The 25,733-nt window shown below is 40.5% G+C and overlaps 1 protein-coding gene across 4 annotated transcripts in view; it reads left to right on the top strand.

Annotated features, from left to right (window-relative positions):
* LOC128656390 (choline-phosphate cytidylyltransferase A) overlaps positions 1-25,733 on the top strand; it is a 125,630-nt gene that overhangs the window by 48,373 nt on the left and 51,524 nt on the right. For all 4 annotated transcript variants that reach the window (XM_053710264.1, XM_053710266.1, XM_053710265.1 and 1 more), the window contains 2 exons: positions 22,897-22,996; positions 25,187-25,303. In XM_053710264.1, the coding sequence (XP_053566239.1) occupies positions 22,897-22,996; positions 25,187-25,303 (217 nt within the window). The remainder of the gene's footprint in view (positions 1-22,896; positions 22,997-25,186; positions 25,304-25,733) is intronic.

The following is a 25,733-nucleotide window of genomic DNA, read 5'->3' on the forward strand; positions in this document are numbered from 1 at the left end:
TCTGATGCTGAGACTGTTCAAATTTCAGATTCTTCGACTTGTGAAGAATGCGAATTCGCCCCGTTGACACAGGTCAATCAGTTATGTTTGATATGCCGTAATAGAGCGCCCTGTTCCACAGGCTCGGGGAATCAGGGGTCTGCTGAGCCATCCGCCTCTGGGGGTTCTGTCCTCCAAGAGGCGAGTTCCCTACCGCTCTCTACTACTACACATGCGGGTAACCCAGTTTATCCCTCCTTACAGGGCGGCTTGTTCCCCCCAGAAGTTGCAGCTCGTTTTCACTTTCACATATTTTTGGCGATTATGCGTCTGCAAAGTCCAGACGTTTATTTGCGTTTGTGCCCGTTTGTCCCGGGCCTATTGACCTTGGGTGGGCCTATACAGTTCGCCGCTGGTGTAGCTGTCCTTGAGTGTTGTGCCTTTCGTTACAGAATAGTGCATCTTCGCGTTTTACTCAGACACGTTTTTGAGTTATTGGAAGATCATTTCCTTAACGGATACGGGAATCCGCAGTTTTCTACTTCAAATGGCTCACCTCATTAGACATGAGGGGATGACGTAATTTCCAAATTGTCTGCTTATTGAGATCTTTCCCAGGTTTTTTTTGGAAGATCAGGGTTCCGTTTTGGCTGGTCCTGTGGGTATGCCTTTTTTCTTCCTGGGCGTTAACCAACGGGTTGCCTCATATTTTCTTTAACTGGTTATTATTATTATCGGTTATTTGTAGAGCGCCAACAGATTCCGCAGCGCTATTAACAAAGGCGGAGTACAACAAAACAGTTATAGGGATCAAATGGGTAGAGGGCCCTGCCAAGAGTTGCACTGTTGTAGTCAGCTCTTAAGAAGGTGATCAACAAACAGCTGGACTCTTAGGCTTACATGCTATGGGGGTTCAGGGGATAGCAATGGAGGAGAGGAACTGGTATAAAGAAAGGTTAGCTTAGGTTGTATGGATCCCTGAACAGTAGAGTCTTTAGGGAGCACTTGAAGCTTTTGAAACTAGAAGAGAGTCTTGTGGAGCGAGGCAGAGAGTTCCACAAGTTGGGAGCCAGTCTGGAGAAGTCCTGTAAACAGGAGTGTGATGAAGTGACAAGAGAGGAGGAGAGTTGGAGGTCGAGAGCAGAGCGAAGGGGACAGGAGGGAGAGTATCTGGAGACAAGGTCTGAGATATAGGGGGGAGCAGTGCAGTTGAGGGCTTTGTATGTCAGAATGAGGCAAGAGGAAGCCAGTGAAGAGATTGGCAGAGAGGTGCAGCAGATGAAGAGCGACGTGTAAGGAAGATGAGTCTGGCAGAGGCATTCATTATGGATTGTAAAGGAGCTAGGCGGTAGGTGGGGAGACCAGAGAGGACAGAGTTGCAGTAATCGAGGCGGGAGTGAATGAGAGAGTGGATTAAAATCTTAGTTGTGTCTTGTGTAAGGAAGTGTCTTATTTTAGAGATGTTTTTAAGGTGGAAGCGGCAGGCTTTAGCCAATGACTGAATGTGAGGAGTGAAAGAAAGATCTGAGTCAAATGTGACCCCGAGACATTGGGCATGCGGGGTAGGGGTAATGATGGAGTTGTCGACAGTTATAGAGAGATTGGGGGTGGAGAGTTTAGAAGAAGGGGAAAAATAAGGAGCTCAGTTTTGGAGAGATTTAGCTTGAGGTAGTGAGAGGACATCCAGTTGGAGATGTGAGAAAGACAGTTAGTGACACGGGTTAGCAAGGAAGGAGAAAGGTCTGGTGCAGAGAAGTAGATTTGGGTGTCATCAGCATACAAATGATATTGTAAACCGTGGGACTTTATTAGGGAACCTAGTGATGACGTGTAGATTGAGAAGAGAATGGGACCGAGGACAGAGCCTTGCGGTACTCCGACAGAAAGTGGTGACGGGGCAGAGGAGGCCCCAGAGAAGACTACACTAAAGGTACGGTTTGACAGGTAGGAATGAGAGGGCTGTGTCACATATGCTGAAGGATTGGAGGTTAGGATGTCTTTTAATTTTGATTATGTGTTTCCTTCAGGAACTTCTGGGATCGATTCTCTCTGGTTGCTTCTTCGAAAGCTTGTTAAGGGACACGTTAGTCCTATGTTTGTCTGTTTTACCTTCCCCTCTGAGGGAGGATTTAGCCAACTTGACAGTTATGACCCCAGCTGCGGCTGGTCCTGCTGGGATTCAGATCTTCTGTCCTGTGGCTTGTTCAGATACGTGGCGCCTGGTCTGCCTGGCTGGACCGGTGGGGCGCTGAGTGCTCACTTTTATTATTTGTGTGTCGTCTTGTTTTTCTTTACAAGTTCAGCTAAACACTCTAAAAGGATCCGTAGGGCTGGAAGGATTGTGTCAGTCCTTATTCAGCACTCAATCTGGTGACTGGGTCAGTGGAGTTCCACTGCGTCACTCTCTTTGCTCCAATTTCCTTGGGGCCTAGAGTTTCTTCCTCTCTGGGGAGGATTGAGGGCTTAGCGCCTCTTTACCGTTGTTTGAGCAGTTTGGCCTTCTGAGGCTCTGGAATTGTCCTTGGACTTGTTCCTGCTGTGGTCCTTTTAGACCTTGCGGACTTCTTCCCTTCCTCGGGTTCCTTAGGGGGACCTGGTTCCCTTCGGGAGTTGGTTTCTTTGTAGGGACAGGGGCAGTGTGGTCTCCTTGCGCTCTGTTTCGGGTTTCTTTCTTCTCCTCTGATTTTTGGGGGTGATGTGGAGGCTAGCCTTTGTTTGAGTGACTTTGTCCTTCAGGTATCCCTTTGCTCTTGGTCTGAGGTGGCTGTTGCGGCTAGGGCCCTGGTGACCTTGTTTCGGTCTCTGCTTCCTTAGCTTCTTGGAGCGTTGGACTCTGGCAAGGGGTGGTCTCGTCTCTGGTCGGAACTTGCAAGTTTTTCTCGTTGTCCATTTTAATTTGGACATTGTATGGTATCTCCCGGGGGTCTGGTTTTATATCAGATGGGGGATTTCAGTTTCTGGGTTCTTGTTTATTTGGGGGGTTCGGACCTTTCCTCATTCTGGCTCTTCTGGTGGATGTGTTTTTCACTCGGCATTTCCTTTGTGGATCCCGTTGCGGGTTGTACCGGACTGTTAGGATCTAGAGCTGTTCCAGGGTTCCCCAGTTCCAGGAAACTTGGGCGGTGTCCTTTGGTTGGACAGTTGATCTGGTTCAGTAAACCAGGTTTTTCTGGGCTTGTCTTTTGCCTATGGTAGGTTCCCCTTGGTTGGCTTGCTGAAATAGTGTGATGAATTTGCTGCACTGCAAGCAAAGGGGTTTGCTGTGGAACCACTGCACCTTGTCTGTGTGCTAGCCAGTTAGATCTTCAGGAGATTCCTTCCAGGTCAGGGCGTTGGAGTTTTGTTCTCTTGGTTCAGCCTACAGCTGTGTCCTGGGGGCAGGTGCTCTGTCCTTCCGGCCCGCTTGCTGGCCCCCCTTTGTCTTGGGTGGGCTTATATCCTTCTTCGGAAATGTGTGGTCCCTATCTTAAGGCTTCTCCTGGCTTCAGGTTAACCTATTTCGGAGAGAGGTGCGCTATCTGGGTTGTTCTGTCCATTTGGAGAGTTGCTGGCTCGGCCTTGAGTCTATGTTGGGCCTTTAGCTAGAACTCTAGGTCTAAGGCCTTGTCGACGGTCTCTATGTGGTATTTCAGGTTGGCACCTGAGCACTATTGTAATGACTTTGCCATTTTTTCTGCTCGTTGTTTGAGCCTGGGGTTTTTCTGGTCCCCTGGTTTCAGATCTGCCGATGCTTGGGCTGGCTGGGATCTGTTGTTCTCTCGGATCTTGGGGGCGCATTGGTCCTCGTTGAGATTCTGGGCTCTCCTTTTCTTTCGGGACATATGTGTAGGTCTGGCGATTTCGGTCGCCTAGAGTGTGCCTTCTGTAATGGAGATTTAGCACTCTACATTTTGGTAGCCGCTTCTAACAAGCATTTCTGAGGATGGCTGCGTGTTCTTGACTCAGGTGTTTACGTCGTCTGGGTCTGCTTCATGTAATTTGCCAGAACTCCTCAGGGTTCTGAGTTCGGATGATGTTTGGTCTTCGTTTTCAGTTGTTCCTAGGCGCTGGTTGACTTGCTGCCTGGCACGTGGAGGGTTGCTCTTTGAAACCAGCTACAGCTGTTTGCGCTTTAAGCGAGTACTAGCTAGCGGTTCCAATCCTTTGCAGGAAGTTGGGAGAACTTTTTCTCTGTTCTGCTTCCGGTTCTAAACCTTGTGGTTCCTATTGGATTGGGCGTTGCCTCCCCTTGTTGCAGGACCCTTTTAGGTCTTGCGAGCTTGCTTTTATTGGGATTTTTTCCTTTTATGGAGTTTGTGGTACCTTTTCGGTTCCCATTTGGTTCTTCCGTGCCTTATTCCTTTGGGTCTTTCGGCCGGGGGTTCCCTTCACTAGTAAAGGGTGTGTGGTGGGGGACCGACTGTTGGGCGACGGTGTCTTCTGGAGGATTGTTGGCTCAGTTGTTTCTGATGTTGCGGTCTCTACCTAGGTTCCGGGCTATCTGCTGGTCAGTGTCCTTGGGGCCTTTTCACTTTCTGTTTTTCTCGGCTTCGGACGAAGCAGGTTTTTTTTGTTGGGTATTGGTTTTCAGGCCTGGTGCCCTCAAAATGTGCCGCCTATTGTACCCTCCCATGTTGGCATTCAGTGTCCTCTATAGCTTGGGTATTGTTTTCTCAAGAGTAATGAATGCAGCAGTGGACTCTTTCCATTTAGGAAGAAAAACATAAATTATGCTTACCTGATAATTTTCTTTTTTTTTTTTTTCCGATGGAAAGAGTCCACAGCTCCCCACCCGTCTTTTTTATGTGGGGCGTCTTTGATTTTTATTCTTCTGGAACCTTTTTCACCCAGATATTTATTCTACTGTTCCTTGTTCCTCGGCAGAATGACTGGGGTTGAGGGAAGTGGGAGGAGTATTTAAAGGGACACTGAACCCAAATTTTTTCTTTTGTGATTCAGATAGAGCATGCAATTTTAAGCAACTTTCTCATTTAATCCTATTATCAATTTTTCTTTGAAAAAGAATGCATCTAAGCTTTTTCTTTCATGTAATTGGCAAGAGTCCATGAGCTAGTGACGTATGGGATATACAATCCTACCAGGAGGGGCAAAGTTTCCCAAACCTCAAAATGCCTATAAATACACCCCTCACCACACCCACAATTCAGTTTTACAAACCTTGCCTCCTATGGAGGTGGTGAAGTAAGTTTGTGCTAAGATTTCTACGTTGATATGTGCTTCTCAGCATTTTGAAGCCCGATTCCTCTCAGAGTACAGCGAATGTCAGAGGGATGTGAAGGGAGTATCACCTATTGAATGGTTTTCCTCACGGGAGATCTATTTCATAGGTTCTCTGTTATCGGTCGTATAGATTCATCTCCTACCTCCCTTTTCAGATCGATGATATACTCTCTCATATACCATTACCTCTACTGATAACTGTTTCAGTACTGGTTTGGCTATCTGCTATATGTGGATGGGTGTCTTTCGGTAAGTATGTTTTTATTACTTAAGACACCTCAGCTATGGTTTGGCACTTTATGTATTAATATAAAGTTCTAAATATATGTATTGTACTTATATTTGCCATGAGTCAGGTTCATGTATTTCCTTTTTGCAGACTGTCAGTTTCATATTTGGGAAAATAAACATATTAAGAAATATTTTTCTTACCTGGAGTTTTACATTAGCTACATTTTTCTTTGCAAATTGCGGGCAGGATTAGGCTGACTTTATTGCGTCATTTTTGGCGTGAAAGTACGTCCGTTGACGCAAGTTCGTCATTTCCGGCGTCATAGTTGATGCCGAGTTCCTTACACAAGGTTGCGTCATTAGTGACGCAAGTATCGGTACGTTGTTGGCGCCAAAAAAATTTCAGTTACGCTGTGCGTCATACTTGGCGCCAAATTTTTCATTATTTTGTCACCCCATTGCTATTTGCCTCTTGCCTTTTTCTATGTTAGAGGGCTATGCTATTTGCATTTTTTCCCATTCCTGAAACTGTCATATAAGGAAATTGATAATTTTTCTTTATATGTTGTTTTATCTTTTACATTTTGCAAGATGTCTCAATCTGATCCTGTCTCAGAAGTATCTGTTGGAACTTTGCTGCCTGACGTTGGTTCTACCAAAGCTAAGTGCATTTGTTGTAAACTTGTGGAGAATATATCTCCGAATGTCATTTGTAATAGTTGTCATGATAAACTTTTACATGCAGGTAATGTGTCCATCAGTAATAGTACATTGCCGGTTGCAGTTCCTTCAACTTCTAATATACATGATATTCCTATGAATTTTAAAGATTTTGTTACTGATTCTATTCAGAAGGCTCTGTCTGCTTTTCCGCCTTCTAATAAACGTAATAGGTCTTTTAAAACTTCTCATAAGATTAATAACATTTCAAATGACCGACAACATAATGAATTATTCTTCTCTGATGAGGATCTATCTAATTCAGAAGATCCTTCCTCAGATATTGACACTGACAAATCTACTTATTTATTTCAAATGGACTATATTCGTTCTTTGTTAAAAGAAGTGTTAATTACTTTGGATATTGAGGAAACTAATCCTCTTGACATTAAACTAGTAAACGTTTAAATTCTGTTTTTAAACCTCCTGTGGTTATTCCAGAGGTTTTTCCTATTCCTGATGCTATTTCTGATATGATTTCTAAGAATGGAATAAGCAGGGTACTTATTTTATTCCTTCTTCAAGGTTTAAAAAATTGTATCATTTACCAGCAATTTCAATAGAGTTTTGGGAAAAGATCACCTAAGTTGATGGGGCTATTTCTACTCTTGCTAAACGTACCACTATTCCTTTGGAAGATAGTACTTCTTTTAAGGATCCTTTAGATAGGAAACTTGAATCTTATCTAAGGAAAGCTTATTTATATTCAGGTCATCTTCTCAGGCCTGCAATTTCTTTATCTGATGTTGCAACTGCATCAACTTTTTGGTTGAAAATTTTAGCGCAACAAGAATTGGATTCTGACTTATCTAGCATTGTTCGCTTACTGCAACATGCTAATCATTTTATTTGTGATGCCATTTTTGATATCAAAATTGATGTTAGATCCATGTCTTTAGCTATTTTAGCTAGAAGAGCTTTGTGGCTTAAATCTTGGAATGCTGATATGACATCTAAGTCTAGATTGCTATCTCTTTCTTTCCAAGGTAATAATTTATTTGGTTCTCAGTTGGATTCTATTATTTCAACTGTTACTGGGGGAAGGGAGTTTTTTGCCTCAGGATAAAAGTCCTAAGGGTAAATCTAAGGCTTCTAACCGTTTTTGTTCCTTTCGTCAAAATAAGGAACCAAAACCTAATCCTTCCCCCAAGGAATCTGCTTCCAATTGGAAGCCTTCCTCAAATTGGAATAAATCCAAGCCATTTAAGAAACCAAAGTCGGCCCCTAAGTCCGCATGAAGGTGCGGCCCTCATTCCAGCTCAGCTGGTAGGGGGCAGATTAAGGTTTTTCAAGGATGTTTGGATAAATTCTGTCCAAAATCAGTGGATTCAGAGAATTGTCTCTCAGGGGTATCGAATAGGATTCAGAGTAAGACCTCCTGTGAGAAGATTTTTTCTCTGAAGTTGCATTGCTTAAAAAAAAAAATATTATTATTGCTGAACCAGTGCACAGGTGAAATAATCGGCTGATCAGTAACTATGGTAACTAACCTGCTCTCACCCATAAAATGATTATTTCACCTGTGCACTGGTTTTGCTTTAATAAAAACATGACCTTTTGGGGGTACTTGAGGACCGCGTTTGGGAAAAACTGCTTTAAAGGGAAGTGGAAGTCATATTAAACTTTTATGATAAAATAAAAAAAATACTTTCTATTTTACCTCTTTCTTTTGGTATCCTTTGTTAAATGTATTTCCCTTTTATGAAAGGTTGTCTACTCTAGATTGGTTCAGTGGTGTGCACATCTGTTTAAAACAATGTTATACCAAGAACATTTAATAATAGAAGTAAATTGGAAAATTGTTTAAAATTGTATGTTCTATCTGAATCATGAAAGAAAAAATGTGGGGTTTATGTCCCTTTAACAACACCTTATAGGGCAAGCTAGTTTTGGAATTGTTGACGCTTGGAGAAAACAAGGGAGAGGATTGATCTCTGAATCTAGGGCAACTGGAAATGGCAATCTTAAAGGGACAGTCAACAATAGATTTTTTGTTAAATAAAAAGATAGATAATCCCTTTATTACCTATTCCCCAGTTTTGCATTACCAACACAGTTATAATAATACACGTTTTACCAATGTGATTACCTTGTACCTAAGCCTCTGCAAACTGCCCCCTTATTTCAGTCCTTTTGACAGACTTGCATTTTAGCCAATCAGTGCTGACTCCTAGGTAACTTCACGTGCGTGAGCTCAATGTTATCTATATGACACACATGAACGAATGCCCTCTAGTGGTGAAAAACTGTCAAAATGCATTCAGATTAGAGGTGGCCTTCAAGGTTCTAAGTAATTAGCATACGAGCCTCCTTGGTTTCACTTTTAACTAAGAATACCATGAGAACAAAGCAAAATTGGTGATAAAAGTAAAATGGAAAGTTGTTTAAAATTACATGCCCTATTTGAATCATGAAAGTTTATTTTGGACTTGACTGTCCCTTTAAAGTAATAACTAAATAAAGTAACACCAAACTGACATTATAGTTTGTGTGTTTTTCATTCAAACAAAAGTCTTAATTTTTGCTGTTAAAGGGACATAATACTCATATGCTAAATCACTTGAAACTGATGCAGCATAACTGTAAAAAGCTGACAGGAAAATATCACCTAAGCATCTCTATTTAAAAAAGGAAGATATTTTACCTCACAACTTCCTCAGCTCAGCAGAGTAAGTTCTGTGTAAAAAGTTATACTCAGCTGCAGCTCAGCTGTGCAGGTAAAAAAAAAATGAAGAAATGAATAGCAGCCAATCAGCGTCAACAGTGCTGAGGTCATGAACTCTTTTACTGTGATCTCATGAGATTTCACTTAAAGGGCCATTATACACTCATTTTTTCTTTGCATAAATGTTTTGTAGATGATCTATTTATAAAGCCCATAAAGTTTGATTTTTAAAAAAAATGTATAGTTTTGCTTATTTTTAAATAACATTGCTCTGATTTTCAGACTCCTAACCAAGCCCCAAAGTTTTATTTGAATACCGTCAGCTACCTTCTCCAGCTTGCTCCTGTTTGTGTAAAGGGTCTTTTCATATGCAAAAGAAGGGGGAGGGGGGGAGTGTCTTATTTCCCACTTGCAGTGGGCTTTCCAACTGCCTTTTCAACAGAGTTAAACTGAAAGCTTCTAAGTACGTTTTTAAACCATTTTATACTGGATTTTTATATCAGTATCTGTGCATCTTATTCTTTATAGTAGTGTCTATTACATGCAGTTATATGAAAATGAGTGTATACTGTCCCTTTAACTCTCATGAGATTTCATTGTAAACTTCCTTACACTGAATAAGGAAATAAGATGAGTGTGCACGAAAACTCGCTCCTTCCGCTGTCCCGGGACAGACATACTGATTTGTTGCTTAGAAGTCTTTTACATTGGGATGTGGCTACTGAGGAACTTTTGAGGTAAAATATCTTTCTTTTTTTACATAGAGATGTTAAGGTGATATTTTCTAGTCCGCTTTTTACAGCTATGCTGCATCACTTCAAAGTGTTTAAACATTTGGGTATTATGGCCCTTTAACAAGTCTGGAAAGAAGCACTGCTTATATTTTTCTAAACAGAATACAGGGAGTGCAGAATTATTAGGCAAATTAGTATTTTGACCACATCATCCTCTTTATGCATGTTGTCTTACTCCAAGCTGTATAGGCTCGAAAGCCTACTACCAATTAAGTATATTAGGTGATGTGCATCTCTGTAATGAGAAGGGGTGTGGTCTAATGACATCAACACCCTATATCAGGTGTGCATAATTATTAGGCAACTTCCTTTCCTTTGGCAAAATGGGTCAAAAGAAGGACTTGACAGGCTCAGAAAAGTCAAAAATAGTGAGATATCTTGCAGAGGGATGCAGCACTCTTAAAATTGCAAAGCTTCTGAAGCGTGATCATCGAACAATCAAGCGTTTCATTCAAAATAGTCAACAGGGTCGCAAGAAGCGTGTGGAAAAACCAAGGCGCAAAATAACTGCCCATGAACTGAGAAAAGTCAAGCGTGCAGCTGCCAAGATGCCACTTGCCACCAGTTTGGCCATATTTCAGAGCTGCAACATCACTGGAGTGCCCAAAAGCACAAGGTGTGCAATACTCAGAGACATGGCCAAGGTAAGAAAGGCTGAAAGACGACCACCACTGAACAAGACAGACATGCTGAAACGTCAAGACTGGGCCAAGAAATATCTCAAGACTGATTTTTCTAAGGTTTTATGGACTGATGAAATGAGAGTGAGTCTTGATGGGCCAGATGGATGGGCCCGTGGCTGGATTGGTAAAGGGTAGAGAGCTCCAGTCCGACTCAGACGCCAGCAAGGTGGAGGTGGAGTACTGGTTTGGGCTGGTATCATCAAAGATGAGCTTGTGGGGCCTTTTCGGGTTGAGGATGGAGTCAAGCTCAACTCCAGGTCCTACTGCCAGTTTCTGGAAGACACCTTCTTCAAGCAGTGGTACAGGAAGAAGTCTGCATCCTTCAAGAAAAACATGATTTTCATGCAGGACAATGCTCCATCACACGCGTCCAAGTACTCCACAGCGTGGCTGGCAAGAAAGGGTATAAAAGAAGAAAATTTAATGACATGGCCTCCTTGTTCACCTGATCTGAACCCCATTGAGAACCTGTGGTCCATCATCAAATGTGAGATTTACAAGGAGGGAAAACAGTACACCTCTCTGAACAGTGTCTGGGAGGCTGTGGTTGCTGCTGCACGCAATGTTGATGGTGAACAGATCAAAACACTGACAGAATCCATGGATGGCAGGCTTTTGAGTGTCCTTGCACAGAAAGGTGGCTATATTGGTCAATGATTTGTTTTTGTTTTGTTTTTGAATATCAGAAATGTATATTTGTGAATGTTGAGATGTTATATTGGTTTCACTGGTAAAAATAAATAATTGAAATGGGTATATATTTGTTTTTTGTTAAGTTGCCTAATAATTATGCACAGTAATAGTCACCTGCACACACAGATATCCCCCTAAAATAGCTAAAACTAAAAACAAACTAAAAACTACTTCCAAAACTATTCAGCTTTGATATTAATGAGTTTTTTGGGTTCATTGAGAACATGGTTGTTGTTCAATAATAAAATTAATCCTCAAAAATACAACTTGCCTAATAATTCTGCACTCCCTGTATATCTCCCTAATAAAATAGATTAATCTGTATATTGTAACATTCAGTTCCTTTTTTTTTTAAGAATTTTAGATTACTTATGCTATGGATAATAATATGCAATTGGAGTACAGTGAGGTGTGGGAGAAGATAAGGAAGTATGATTCAAGGGCACTCTGGAAATATCTTTATTCTGGAGGATATTACTAACATTCTCCTGTCGTCTTTGATAAAACATTATTTCTCAATACAAATGAGAGCAGCATATACACCTATGGGTAACTAACTCTTGGGTTTCATGCTTGTTGAGATTTCTAGAAATCAGAAGGTGCACATTCTTTTGCATTCTGCTAAATATTTTGCCTCTGGTGTTAGTTGATACTGGAGTCCCTTACAGCAAGCATTCTGAGCTTGTGGTATATGTATACCTAGAGTGATTGTAAAGTTTAACCCCTTAATGACCATAGCACTTTTCCATTTTCTGTCCGTTTGGGACCAAGGCTATTTTTACATTTTTGCGGTGTTTGTGTTTAGCTGTAATTTTCCTGTTATTCATTTACTGTACCCACACATATTATATACTGTTTTTCTCGCCATTAAATGGACTTTCAAAAGATACCATTATTTTCATCATATCTTATAATTTGCTATAAAAAAATACAAAATATGAGGAAAAAATGGAAAAAAACACACTTTTTCTAACTTTGACCCCCAAAATCTGTTACACATCTACAACCACCAAAAAACACCCATGTTAAATAGTTTCTAAATTTTGTCCTGAGTTTAGAAATACCCAATGTTTACATGCTCTTTGCTTTTCTCTTGTTAAGTGTGTTCAGTCCACGGGTCATCCATTACTTATGGGATATATTCTCCTTCCCAACAGGAAGTTGCAAAAGGATCACCCAAGCAGAGCTGCTATATAGCTCCTCCCCTCACATGTTATATCCAGTCATTCTCTTGCAACCCTCAACAAAGAAGGAGGTCGCGAGAGGAGCTGGAGTTTTTACTTAACTATTCTTCAATCAAAAGTTTGTTATTTTAAATGGCACCGGAGTGTGCTGTTTTTCTATCTCAGGCAGTAGTTGGAAGAAGAAACTGCCTTCGTTTTTTTTCTATGATCTTAGCAGGCGTAACTAAGATCCACTGGCTGTTCTCGACATTCTGAGGAGTGGGGTAACTTCAGAAAATGGGAATAGCATGCGGGGTCCTCCGCAAATGAGGTATGTGCAGTACTTTATTTTCTGGGAATGGAATTGACTAAGAAAATACTGCTGTTACCGTATGATGTAAGTACAGCCTTAAATGCAGTAGTAGCAACTGGTATCAGGCTGATAAATGTATGCGCAGTCGAGTTATATTCTAGGGACTAGAATTTGACTGAGAAAATACTGTTAACACTGAAATAATACTTAAGCCTTCTCTGCAGTGGTAGCGACTGGTAGCAGGCTTAGTGATAGCTTTGCATGACATTGAAAAATGTTGTTTTTAATAAAACGTTTACTGGCATGTTATTCGTTTTTGTGAGGTACTTTGGTGATAAATCGCTTTGGGCATGATTTTTTTCCACATGGCTAACATATTTTTCTGCATGGAAACCGTTATATCAGGGCTCCCACTGTTGTGATTGGAGTGGGAGGGCCCTTGTTTTAGCGCCTTGTTGCGCAGTTAAAATTATTGCACAGTCTTTCTGCTTCTTCCTCCTTGATCCAGGACGTCTCTAGAGAGCTCAGGGGTCTGCAAATTTCATTTGTGAGGGAGGTAATCAGTCACAGCAGATCTGTGACAGTGTGCTGACTGTGATTAAAAGCGTTAAATCTTAATTGATATCTGTTTTATCCGTTTTGGGTATCGAGGGGTTAATCATCCTTTTGCTAATGGGTGCAATCCTCTGCTAATAATACACTTCTTGTTAAGAATTGTTTAATTATATCTGTATTTTTGAAGCGCTGCAGCGTTTTTTATATTGCTTGTAAACTTATTGAAAGTGATTTCCAAGCTTGTTAGTTTCATTGCTAAGTCTGTTTTAAACATGTCTGATTCAGAGGAAACTGTTTGTTCATCATGTTCAAAAGCCAATGTGGAGCCCAATAGAACGATGTGTACCAATTGTATTGATATTGCTTTGAATAAAAGTCAATCTGTACTGATAAAAAAGCTATCACCAGACAATGAGGGGGAAGTTATGCCGCCTAACTCTCCTCACGTGTCAGTACCTGCGTCTCCTGCTCGGGAGATGCGTAGGATTGAGACACCTAGTACATCTAGGCCCTTACAAATCACTTTACATGATATGGCTAATGTTATGAAAGAAGTATTATATAATATGCCCGAATTAAGGGGCAAACGCGATAGCTCTGGGTTAAGGACAGAGCGCGCTGATGACACGAGAGCCATGTCTGATACTGCGTCACAATTTGCAGAACATGAGGACGGTGAGCTTCATTCTGTCGGTGACGGTTCTGATCCGGGGAGACCGGATTCAGAAATTTCAAATTTTAAATTTAAGCTTGAGAACCTCCGTGTGTTACTAGGGGAGGTATTAGCGGCTCTGAATGATTGCGACACGGTGGCAATTCTAGAGAAATTGTGTAGGTTGGATAGATACTATGCGGTACCGGTGTGTACTGACGTTTTTCCTATACCAAAAAGACTTACAGAAATTATAAGTAAGGAGTGGGATAGGCCCAGTGTGCCTTTTTTCCCTCCCCCGATATTTAGAAAAATGTTCCCTATAGATGCCACCACACGAGACTTATGGCCTAAGGTGGAGGGAGCAGTTTCTACGTTAGCCAAGCGTACCACTATCCCGGTGGAGGATAGCTGTGCTTTCTCAGATCCAATGGATAAAAAATTAGAGGGTTATCTTAAGAAAATGTTTGTTCAACAGGGTTTTATATTGCAGCCTCTTGCATGCATTGCGCCTGTCACGGCTGCAGCGGCATTCTGGTTTGAGTCTCTGGAAGAGGCGATTCGCACAGAGCCGTTGGATGAGGCCTTGAGCAAAGTTAGAACCCTTAAGCAAGCTAATGCGTTTGTTTCAGATGCCGTAGTACATCTAACCAAGCTTACGGCTAAAAATTCCGGATTCGCCATACAGGCGCGCAGAGCGCTCTGGCTTAAATCCTGGTCAGCGGATGTAACTTCCAAGTCTAAGCTACTTAACATTCCTTCAAAGAGCAGACCTTATTCGGGCCCGGCTTGAAGGAAATTATTGCTGACATTACGGGAGGTAAGGGCCACGCCCTTCCTCAGGACAGGGCCAAACCAAAGGCCAAACAGTCTAATTTTCGTGCCTTTCGTAACTTCAAGGCAGGAGCAGCATCGACTTCCTCCGCTCCAAAACAGGAAGGAACTACTGCTCGTTACAGACAAGGTTGGAAAGGCAACCAGTCATGGAACAAGGGCAAGCAGTCCAGAAAGCCTACTCCCGCCCCTAAGACAGCATGAAGTCAGGGCCCCCTATCCGGAGACGGATTTAGTGGGGGGCAGACTTTCTCTCTTTGCCCAGGCTTGGGCAAGAGATGTGCAGGATCCCTGGACGTTAAAGATTATATCTCAGGGATACCTTCTGGATTTCAAAACCTCTCCTCCACAAGGGAGGTTCCATCTTTCGAGGTTATCGACAAACCTAGTAAAGAGGCATTTCTACAATGTGTACAAGACCTCTTAATCATGGGAGTGATCCACTCAGTTCCACGATCGGAACAGGGACAAGGATTGTACTCAAATCTATTTGTGGTTCCCAAGAAAGAGGGAACCTTCAGACCAATCTTGGACTTAAAGATCTTAAACAAATTCCTAAGGGTACCATCGTTCAAGATGGAAACCATTCGAACCATCCTACCCATGATCCAAGAGGGTCAATATATGACCACGGTGGACTTAAAGGATGCTTACCTTCATATACCGATTCACAAAGATCATTATCGGTACCTGAGGTTTGCCTTTCTAGACAGGCATTACCAGTTTGTGGCTCTTCCCTTCGGGTTAGCCACGGCCCCGAGAATTTTTACGAAGGTTCTGGGTTCACTTCTGGCGGTACTAAGACCACGAGGCATAGTGGTGGCTCCGTACCTAGACGACATTCTGATACAAGCGTCAAGTTTTCAGAATGCAAAGTCTCATACAGAGATAGTTCTGGCATTTCTGAGGTCTCATGGGTGGAAAGTGAACGTGGAAAAGAGTTCTCTGTTACCACTCACAAGGGTTCCTTTTCTAGGGACTCTTATAGATTCTGTAGAGATGAAGATTTACCTGACGGAGTCCAGGTTATCAAAGATTCTCAATGCTTGCCGTGTCCTTCATTCCGTTCCAAGCCCATCGGTAGCTCAGTGCATGGAGGTAATCGGCTTAATGGTCGCGGCAATGGACATAGTGCCATTTGCGCGCCTGCATCTCAGACCGCTGCAACTATGCATGCTCAGTCAATGGAACGGGGATTACTCAGATCTGTCCCCTTTGCTAAATCTGGACCAGGAGACCAGAGGTTCGCTTCTCTGGTGGTTGTCACCGGTTCATCTGTCCAAAGGAATGACCTTTCGCAGGCCAGATTGGACGATTGTAACAACGGATGCCAGCCTTCTAGGCTGGGGAGCAGTCTGGAATTCCCTGAAGGTTCAGGGATCGTGGACTCAGGAGGAGAAACTCCTCCCAATAAACATTCTAGAATTGAGAGCAATATTCAATGCTCTTCTAGCTTGGCCTCAGTTAGCAAAGCTGAGGTTCATCAGATTTCAGTCGGACAATATTACGACTGTGGCTTACATCAATCATCAAGGGGGAACCAGGAGTTCCCTAGCGATGTTGGAAGTCTCGAAGATAATTCGCTGGGCAGAGTCTCACTCTTGCCACCTGTCAGCGATTCACATTCCAGGCGTAGAGAACTGGGAGGCGGATTTCCTAAGTCACCAGACTTTTCATCCGGGAGAGTGGGAACTTCACCCGGAGGTATTTGCTCAACTGATTCGTCGTTGGGGCAAACCGGATCTGGATCTCATGGCATCTCGCCAGAACGCGAAGCTTCCTTGTTACGGATCCAGGTCCAGGGACCCGGGAGCGGTGCTGGTAGATGCATTAGCAGCCCCTTGGGTTTTCAACATAGCTTATGTGTTTCCACCATTTCCGTTGCTACCTCGGCTGATTGCCAGGATCAAACAGGAGAGGGCATCGGTAATTCTGATAGCGCCTGCGTGGCCACGCAGGACCTGGTATGCAGACCTCGTGGACATGTTGTCCTGTCCACCATGGTCTCTTCCTCTGAGGCAGGACCTTCTAATTCAGGGTCCTTTCAACCATCCAAGCCTAATTTCTCTGAGGCTGACTGCCTGGAAATTGAACGCTTGATTTTATCAAAGCGTGGGTTTTCGGATTCGGTTATTGATACATTAATACAGGCTCGGAAACCTGTGACAAGAAAATTTACCATAAGATATGGCGTAAATATTTATATTGGTGCGAATCCAAGAGTTACTCATGGAGTAAGGTTAGGATTCCTAGGATATTAGCTTTTCTACAAGAGGATTTAGAAAAGGGTTTATCCGCTAGTTCGCTAAAGGGACAGATTTCAGCTCTGTCTATTCTTTTACACAAACGTCTGGCAGAGCATCCAGACGTCCAGGCCTTTTGTCAGGCTTTGGCTAGAATTAAGCCTGTGTTTAAAGCTGTTGCTCCTCCGTGGAGCTTAAACTTGGTTCTTAAAGTTCTTCAGGGTGTTCCGTTTGAACCCCTTCATTCCATTGATATTAAGCTTTTATCTTGGAAAGTTTTGTTTTTGATGGCTATTTCCTCGGCTCGAAGAGTCTCTGAGTTATCTGCCTTACATTGTGATTCTCCTTATCTGATCTTTCATTCAGACAAGGTAGTTCTGCGTACTGAACCTGGGTTTTTACCTAAGGTTGTTTCTAACAGGAATATCAATCAAGAGATTGTTGTTCCATCATTATGTCCTAATCCTTCTTCAAAGAAGGAACGTCTTTTGCATAATCTAGACGTGGTCCGTGCTCTGAAGTTCTACTTACAGGCAACTAAAGATTTTAGACAAACTTCTTCTCTGTTTGTCGTTTACTCTGGACAGAGGAGAGGTCAAAAGGCTTCGGCTATCTCTCTCTCTTTTTGGCTTCGTAGCATAATACGTTTAGCCTATGAGACTGCTGGACAGCAGCCTCCTGAAAGAATTACAGCTAATTCCACTAGAGCTGTGGCTTCCACCTGGGCCTTTAAGAATGAGGCCTCTGTTGAACAGATTTGCATGGCTGCAACTTGGTCTTCAGTTCATACTTTTTCCAAATTTTACAAATTTGACACTTTTGCTTCTTCGGAGGCTGTTTTTGGGAGAAAGGTTCTACAGGCAGTGGTTCCTTCCGTTTAAGTTCCTGCCTTGTCCCTCCCATCATCCGTGTACTTTAGCTTTGGTATTGGTATCCCATAAGTAATGGATGACCCGTGGACTGAACACACTTAACAAGAGAAAACATAATTTATGCTTACCTGATAAATGTATTTCTCTTGTAGTGAGTTCAGTCCACGGCCCGCCCTGTCTATTTGAGGCAGGTTCTAAATTTTAAATTATAACTCCAGTCACCACTGCACCCTATAGTTTCTCCTTTCTCGTCTTGTTTCGGTCGAATGACTGGATATGACATGTGAGGGGAGGAGCTATATAGCAGCTCTGCTTGGGTGATCCTCTTGCAACTTCCTGTTGGGAAGGAGAATATATCCCATAAGTAATGGATGACCCGTGGACTGAACACACTACAAGAGAAATAAATTTATCAGGTAAGCATAAATTATGTTTTGTTGCAAGTTATAGGCAATAAATACAAGTAGCACTTTGCTATTTCCAAACCACTTTTTTTCAAAATTAGCGCTAGTTACATTGGAACACTGATATCGTTCAGCAATCCCTGAATATCCCTTGACATGTGTGTGTGTGTATGTATGTGTGTGTGTATATATATATATATATATATATATATATATATATTATTATTATTTTTTATTTTTTTTTAAAGAAGACATCCCAAAGTATTGATCTATGCCAATTTTGGTATATTTCATGCCACTATTTCATTGCCAAATGCGATAAAATAAAATAAATGTTCACTTTTTCACAAATTGTTTCACAAACTTTAGGTTTCTCACTGAAATTATTTGCAAGCAACTTATGCAATTATAGCATAAATGGTTGTAAATGCTTCTCTGGGATCACCTTTGTTCATAAATAGCAGACATATAGCTTTGGCTTTGCTTTTTGGTAATTAGAAGGCCGCTAAATGCCACTGCGCACCACACGTGTATTATGCCCAGCAATGAAGGGGTTAATTAGGGAGCATGTAGGGAGCTTCTAGGGTTAATTTTAGCTTTAGTGTAGTAGACAACCCCAAGTATTGATCTAGGCCCATTTTGGTATATTTCATGCCACCATTTCACTGCCAAATGTGATCAAATTAAAAAAAAAAGTACAAATTTTCACAATTTTAGGTTTCTCACTGAAATTATTTACAAACAGCTTGTGCAATTATGGCACAAATGGTTGTAAATGCTTCTCTGGGATCCCTTTTCTTCAGAAATAGCAGACATATGGCTTTGGCTTTGCTTTTTGGTAATTAGAAGGCCGCTAAATGCCGCTGTGCACCACACGTGTATTATGCCCAGCAGTGAAGGGGTTAATTAGAGAGCTTGTAGGGTTAATTTTAGTAGACATGTAGTAGACAACCCAAAGTATTGATCAAATATCGATCAAATAAAAAAAATTGTTCACTTTTTCACAAACCTTTTCACAAACTTTAAGTTTTGCACTGAAATTATTTACAAACAGCTTGTGCAATTATGGCATAAATGGTTGTAAATGCTTCTCTGGGATCCCCTTTGTTCAGAAATAGCAGACATATATGGCTTTGGCGTTGCTTTTTGGTAATTAGAAGGCTGCTAAATGCTGCTACACATCACACGTGTATTATGGCTAGCAGTGAAGGGGTTAATTAGGTCGTTTGTAGGGAGCATGCAGGGTTAATTTTAGCTTTAGTGTAGAGATCAGCCTCCCACCTGACACATCACACCCCCTGATCCCTCCCAAACAGCTCTCTTCCCTCCCCCACAATTGTCCCCGCCATCTTAAGTACTGGCAGAAAGTCAGTCAGTACTAAAATAAAAGGTATCTTTGAATTTTTATTTTATTTAGCATATTTACATTTGCTGCTGTGTAGGATCCCCCCTTAGCCCCCAACCTCCCTGATCCCCTCCCCCAACAGCTCTCTAACCCTCTGCCTTATTGGGGGCCATCTTGGGTACTGGCAGCACCCAGTTTGCAAAAAACAATCAGTTTTAATTTTTTTTTCCGTTTTTTTTCTGTAGTGTAGCTTACCCCCCCCCCACCCCCTGACTGATATTTTTTTATAAAATGTATTCTTCCCCTTTTTTCCACTTTTAACAAAAGTTTTTCTGTAGTGTAGCGGTTCCCACCCGCTCCCTCCCCGTGCACGCGTGGGTCTGTGCGTGCCACCGGCTATCCCTGCCCACAATCCCGCCGCCCTGCACATCAAAAGGCTCATCGATGGCTCCCACCCACTCTTGATATCTTTTATAGAAGAGTAAAACTAGGTAGTCTCATACGAGCTCAGGAGTCTTTAGTACTCTATGGCAGCAGTGTTTTGCAACACTATTTGTAGCTTTGTTATTCAATGTTGCAAAACACTGCTGCCATAGAGTACTAAAGGCACATGCACACTCCTGAGCTCTTATGAGTCTACCTAGTTTTACTCTTAAATAAAAGATACCAAAAGAATGAAGCAAATTTGATAACAGAAGTAAATTGGAAAGTTTTTAAAATTACATGCCCTATCTGAATAATAAAAGTTTAATTTTGACTTTACTGTCCCTTTAATGATTTGCTGGCTAGTATATAAAATTATTAAAAACAGGGGCACTTTCATTGGTTCATTTTTTAAGACACTTCATTTATTAAATATTTAGCATTTAGTGATGGTTAACATCTCGCCGTTCATTCGGCCGCATCTCATACTTTTTTTTTATATTCTTTTATTGAGGTTTTGCGAGGGATACAATACGCAATGGTTGCCATGCAACGGTACAGATAACTATTCAAATAAACAGTAAACAATGAACTAGATAAAACAAGCAGTGAAGTACAGGATACAGGCTTCAGAAACCTCCATTTTACTTATAACAATGTAGTATCTATCAGTAGGACTATTTTGGTTTGTCAGTTATGGACCACTTGGTGGTACATGTTGAAAAGCATATGATAGTCACACTTGTGGCCACATTAGGGCCATATGTCACCTTATAGATTAAAATAAATATTTAAGAGAATGTATCAGCGGTTAAACACCGCTTGTAATAATCTTGTACAAGGAGAAGTTGTGTATAAACAAGTAGTATAGTGACTAAGCATAAATACATATAAAGTGAAGTAAATAGGAGCTAATAATTAAAAATAGAGAGCAGATGAAGATAATTATTAGGTTATTCAAGTTGTAGACGGAAAAACATGTCTGGTCATAACCGCGGCTTAGACACGCCCCCCCCCCCCCGCATTTTATACTTTATTTAGCTGAGCGATGACGAATCGGGCTTCATCGAAAAGTTGCGTGCCCCATTTACTGGACCGCAAGTGAGGCATGCAACGATTGGATGAAGTTGGATTCGTCATCGCTTGAGATGCAGGCGGAGGAACAGTGCGATGTTTACCATCACTAAATGGTAAATATTTAACAAATGAAACATCTTAAAAAAATTTAATTAATGAAAGTGCCCCTGTTATTAATAATAGTTTGATATACTAGCCAGCAAATTAATAAACTTTACAATCACTTTAACAGTTCTTTCTAAATATGTTTAGTTACGTACACTGTTGCCACAGAAGGCTAGTTTGTCCCTATAAATAGCATTGCTATAAACATTGTTGCAAACACTGGTGCCCGATTGTTAAGGACACATGCACGATTCTGAGCTCACCTAGGATTACTCTAAAACAAACAATACCAAAAGAACTAAGCAAAATTGATGATTGAATGTTTCACTTTATGCTCTTTTTTTTTAATGATTCCAATTGCAGTTTAGAATAATAGCCTACAAAAGTAAACCACAAATGACACAAGATGGCATTCAGTTTTGTTGCATGGCATTTGTGATGGATTGGAATGGGGACCATTGTTTGAAAAGAGTGGTCACTTGACAAGTCTAAATACCCCTTTGGTGATGTAAAAATGGAGATTAATCTGATATATAAATTATTAACTGATGTAAAATAGGGCAGATCCTAAAAATCCTAAATATAGATTGTTCTTGTGTGGCTGATGATGTGTTTTTTATATCTTGTTTTTGTCCCTCTCCCCAGATAATAATTCCTGATGTTATACCATCTTGCACCACAAGATGGCAGGCTAGAACTGCTTATGTTGTAAGCTATTCAGATTCTTTTAACAGTGAATACAGTAAATTGAAGCCTTATTAACTTATCTAGCAGGCAGTGTTCACGCTTTTGAAAAAACAAAGACTTTACCAGTAATTTTAAGGGGATTATAGTTATCTGAATGCTTTGTATGTTAAAGGGACATGAAACCCAAAACATTTATTTCATAATTTAGGTCGAACATACAGTTTTAAACAACTTTCCAGTTTACTTCTATTATCACATTTGCAGGCAGCTAAAACCTAGATATTTTTGCTGCTCCTGGGCTTTCCTAGATAAACCTTTCAGCAAAGGATAAGAAGAGAAGGAAGCAAATTAAATAATAGAAGTAAATTTGAAAGTTGTTTTAAAATGGTATGCTCTGTCTTATTATGGCTTTACTGTCCCTTTAAGTACAGGTATTTTGGTGTATCCCTAGAGTAGCCAAATATTTTCAGATATTATTTTTCTCTCATTTACAGGACTAGTGGTGAGGTTAATATATATATATATATATATAATATATATATATATATATATATATATATATATATATATATATATATATATATATATATATATAGAGAGAGAGAGAGAGAGAGAGAGAGAGAGAGAGAGAGAGAGAGAGAGAGAGAGAGAGAGAGAGAGATATGTGTGAGTGTGTGTCAACCATGATAGTTTAATTTTCACTTCCATGTTCCTTTTAATATTCCCAATTTGCTTCTATTATAAAATGTGCTTCATTTCAATGGTATTCTTTGTTGTAGAGATACCTAGGTAGGTGTTTGGAGCACTATATAATAGGTAGTGCTGCCATTTAGTGCTCTTACAAACGAATAACATTCATGCAAAACTGCTGCCATATAATGCTCCCAACACGTGCATGCTTCTGAGCTTATGTCCCTGCTTTTCAACAAAAGATACAAAGACAACAAAGAGAATTTGATAATTGAAGTAAATTAGAAAGTTGTTTAACGCACATGTTCTATCTGTAATATGAAATAAGATTTTGTGTGTCATGTCCCATTAGGTAGTATGGTGGAACACTAAATTAATAAATGAATAATTAGTTCCGTGTTGGCTGGTGCGTTTTGCTAAAAACAAGAGTAGAGAAACATTGTTGAGTGTGATAAAAAGCTTACTGTTGAGTGCAAGCAAATCAAACCTTTAATGAAACGTCTTCACTAGTGGCAGCAACTTATGGTGTTTTTAACCCATCTTTGTAGGGGAACAATGAGCCTGCTCCCTTCTCTGACCAGCTTGAAATTGATTACAGTAAACCGTACAGGAGAGTGACTATGGAGGAAGCAAAAAGAGGGACGCCACGTAAGTACTGACCAGCAACATGAATCAAAATATTAGAGACCCTAAAGATAAATGTTCTTGATTCAGGCAGAGTGTGTAATTGTAAACAAGTTTCCATTTTACTTAAGGTATCTAATTTGCTTCATTCTTTGGTATCCTTTCTTGAAAAGTAAACCTATATAGGTTCAGGCACAGCAATACACTGCTGCAAGCTAGCTTCTGATTTGTGGCTGCACATATATGCCTCTTGTTATTGGCTCACTTGATGTGTTCCACTAGCTCCCAGTAGTACCTTGCTGCTGCTTCTACAAAGGATACCAAGAGAATGAAGCAACTTTAATAATAAAAACAAATTGGAAAGTTTTTTGTTTTTTTTAAATGATATGCTCTATCTGAGTCATGAAAGAAAAACAATGTGTTTCATGTTCCTTTAAGGCAGTGTTATGGCTAACAATAAAAAACTTGGTGGCCATTGTACATCAGCTCGCTCTGTTTAATATACATCTGTATACTCCTTGAGATGGATTTCATATGTACAACATTAGCAATATTAAGCTCGGCTATTTCCAATAGTTAAGATAGTAACCTACATTCACTAAGATCCTAAGAAGACCTGGGTAACACAGGTCATCACTAATTCAGTGTGAACTTCTATAATATCATTATTTAATGTGACATCATTTTGGAGCTGTTTTGGCAGTGTTCCTGTGTGTGCAGTCTGTCACAGTTATGTCAAAAATGATCCCCATCTCCCTTTTTGTTCTTACAAAGACAGTGGTTCTTGTTTCATGCTTTTGATTTTGTTTTAAGACGTTCCTTGTATACCTGCTAAAATGTGATACCTGTATATTAAAGGGATATGAAAACCACAAATTTTTCTTTCATGGTTCAGATAAAGCAAACAATTTAAAAAAATGTTTGTTTACTTCTATTATCAAATTTACTTCATTCTCATGGTATTCTTTGTTGAAGAGATATCTAGATAGTTATGGCATGAAACATTGCTCTGCCACCTACTGTTCTTTGAAAATGTATAACATAGTTATAAAACTGCTGCCATATATTGCTCCTGTCACGTGCATTCGCCTACACCTTCCTAACTGCTTTTCAACCAAGGATACCAAAAGAACAAAGTACATTAGATAATAGAAGTAAATTGGAAAGTTTTTTTTGTTTTTAATTTTTACACTCTGAATCATTAAATAATTTTTTGGGGTTTTATGTCCCTTTAAAGGTAGTAATAACTCTACTCAGGTTAAATGTTGTCAAGTAGATTTACAGGTAATTCCTTGTGAGGCTGACAGTAAAGCTAATGTGCCTGATGAGATTTCCTTTATGGATAATCTAGAGTTTACATCTTTTGTAGAATTTATTTTTGACAAATATTGCCCAGTATGATTTAATTGCATGGGGCATCTTAAAAGGTATAGGAAATTCAAAATTAAACTTGTATTATTCAGGAAGAGCATGCAATTTTAAGACACTTTTAAATTCACTTCTCTTTTCAAATATACCTTGTTCTCTTGGTATCCATTGTTGAAAAATAATATGTACAGTACATATCCTACACTAGTGTGAGCTAGTTGGTGATTGGTGCCTGCACACATTTGTCTCTTGTGAGTGGCTGACTAAATGTGATCAGCTAGCTGCCAGTAGTGTATTGCTGCTAATTGAACAAAGGATACCAAGAGAATGAAGCAAATTTGATAATTGAAACAATAGCAATTTACTTCTAATTTTGTTTTCTGTCTGTATCCTAAGAAACAAATTGTGTTTCATGTCCCTTTAAGTTCCTCAGATTCTTTTGCCTGATCTGTCTTTTGAGTTGTTTTTCGGTGCAGTCTCCTTTCTCCCTCTCAGTATTGTTATTTTTGCTAGGCTATATATAAACTAATTAAAGCAAGCTAGAATTGGTGAGTTATATAAGTGAAAGGGACGTGCCTACAGACAACAAGAGCTATGAATCTATGTGCCCACCAGTACTGAATATTATTCTACATGTATGAAGTATATTGATTTAAACAAATCTAGTGTTTATCATTTACTTGTTATATGCAAACAGTGTTTTATTATTGGTCTTTTAAAAGTTTATTTTCAGAAATGATTTACTTAGTTGAATCTTATTAGCATCAAAGTTTCTTAACACTAACACTGATGCAGCAGATGAGTGTTTCTTTCTTTAATTAGGATCTTTCTGCTTTTCTCCATTAGCTGATCGGCCAGTGAGAGTTTATGCAGATGGAATCTTTGACCTTTTCCACTCTGGGCATGCGCGAGCCTTAATGCAAGCAAAGAACCTTTTCCCAAACACATACCTGATAGTTGGAGGTAAGATCAATATTTACAGTTTGTGCGTCCCTTGTAGCAACTGCAGAGTTTGCAAATCTGTTAGGGTTTGGTCTCACCATTTTCCAGCATCTGTAACCACATGATGATGAACACTGCACACCTTGTGCTGAGCATGAATTCCCTTTACAAAAGCTTCTCTCATGGATTTTCAAGGGCAGATTTTTCTTATGTTTTCTCAGTCATTGAGCTGACCGGTTGTGTGGGTGAAAACCACACAAGACCTCGAGTCGCCAACACCTATGAGTATCACAAAATATTTCCAGTTCACTGTAACTCTTTAAGTCATGGCTCATGTTTATTTCAGCACAATTACACCTTTTGTGTGATGCATAAACATAAGTGTTTTAGGGAAAGGGCATGTGCTGGTGTTTTCTGTATTTTTAATTTGTTGAGAGCGCTTGTGACAGTG

This window comes from Bombina bombina, chromosome 4 (genome assembly GCF_027579735.1).
Source record: "Bombina bombina isolate aBomBom1 chromosome 4, aBomBom1.pri, whole genome shotgun sequence".
Lineage (NCBI taxonomy): Eukaryota > Metazoa > Chordata > Amphibia > Anura > Bombinatoridae > Bombina > Bombina bombina.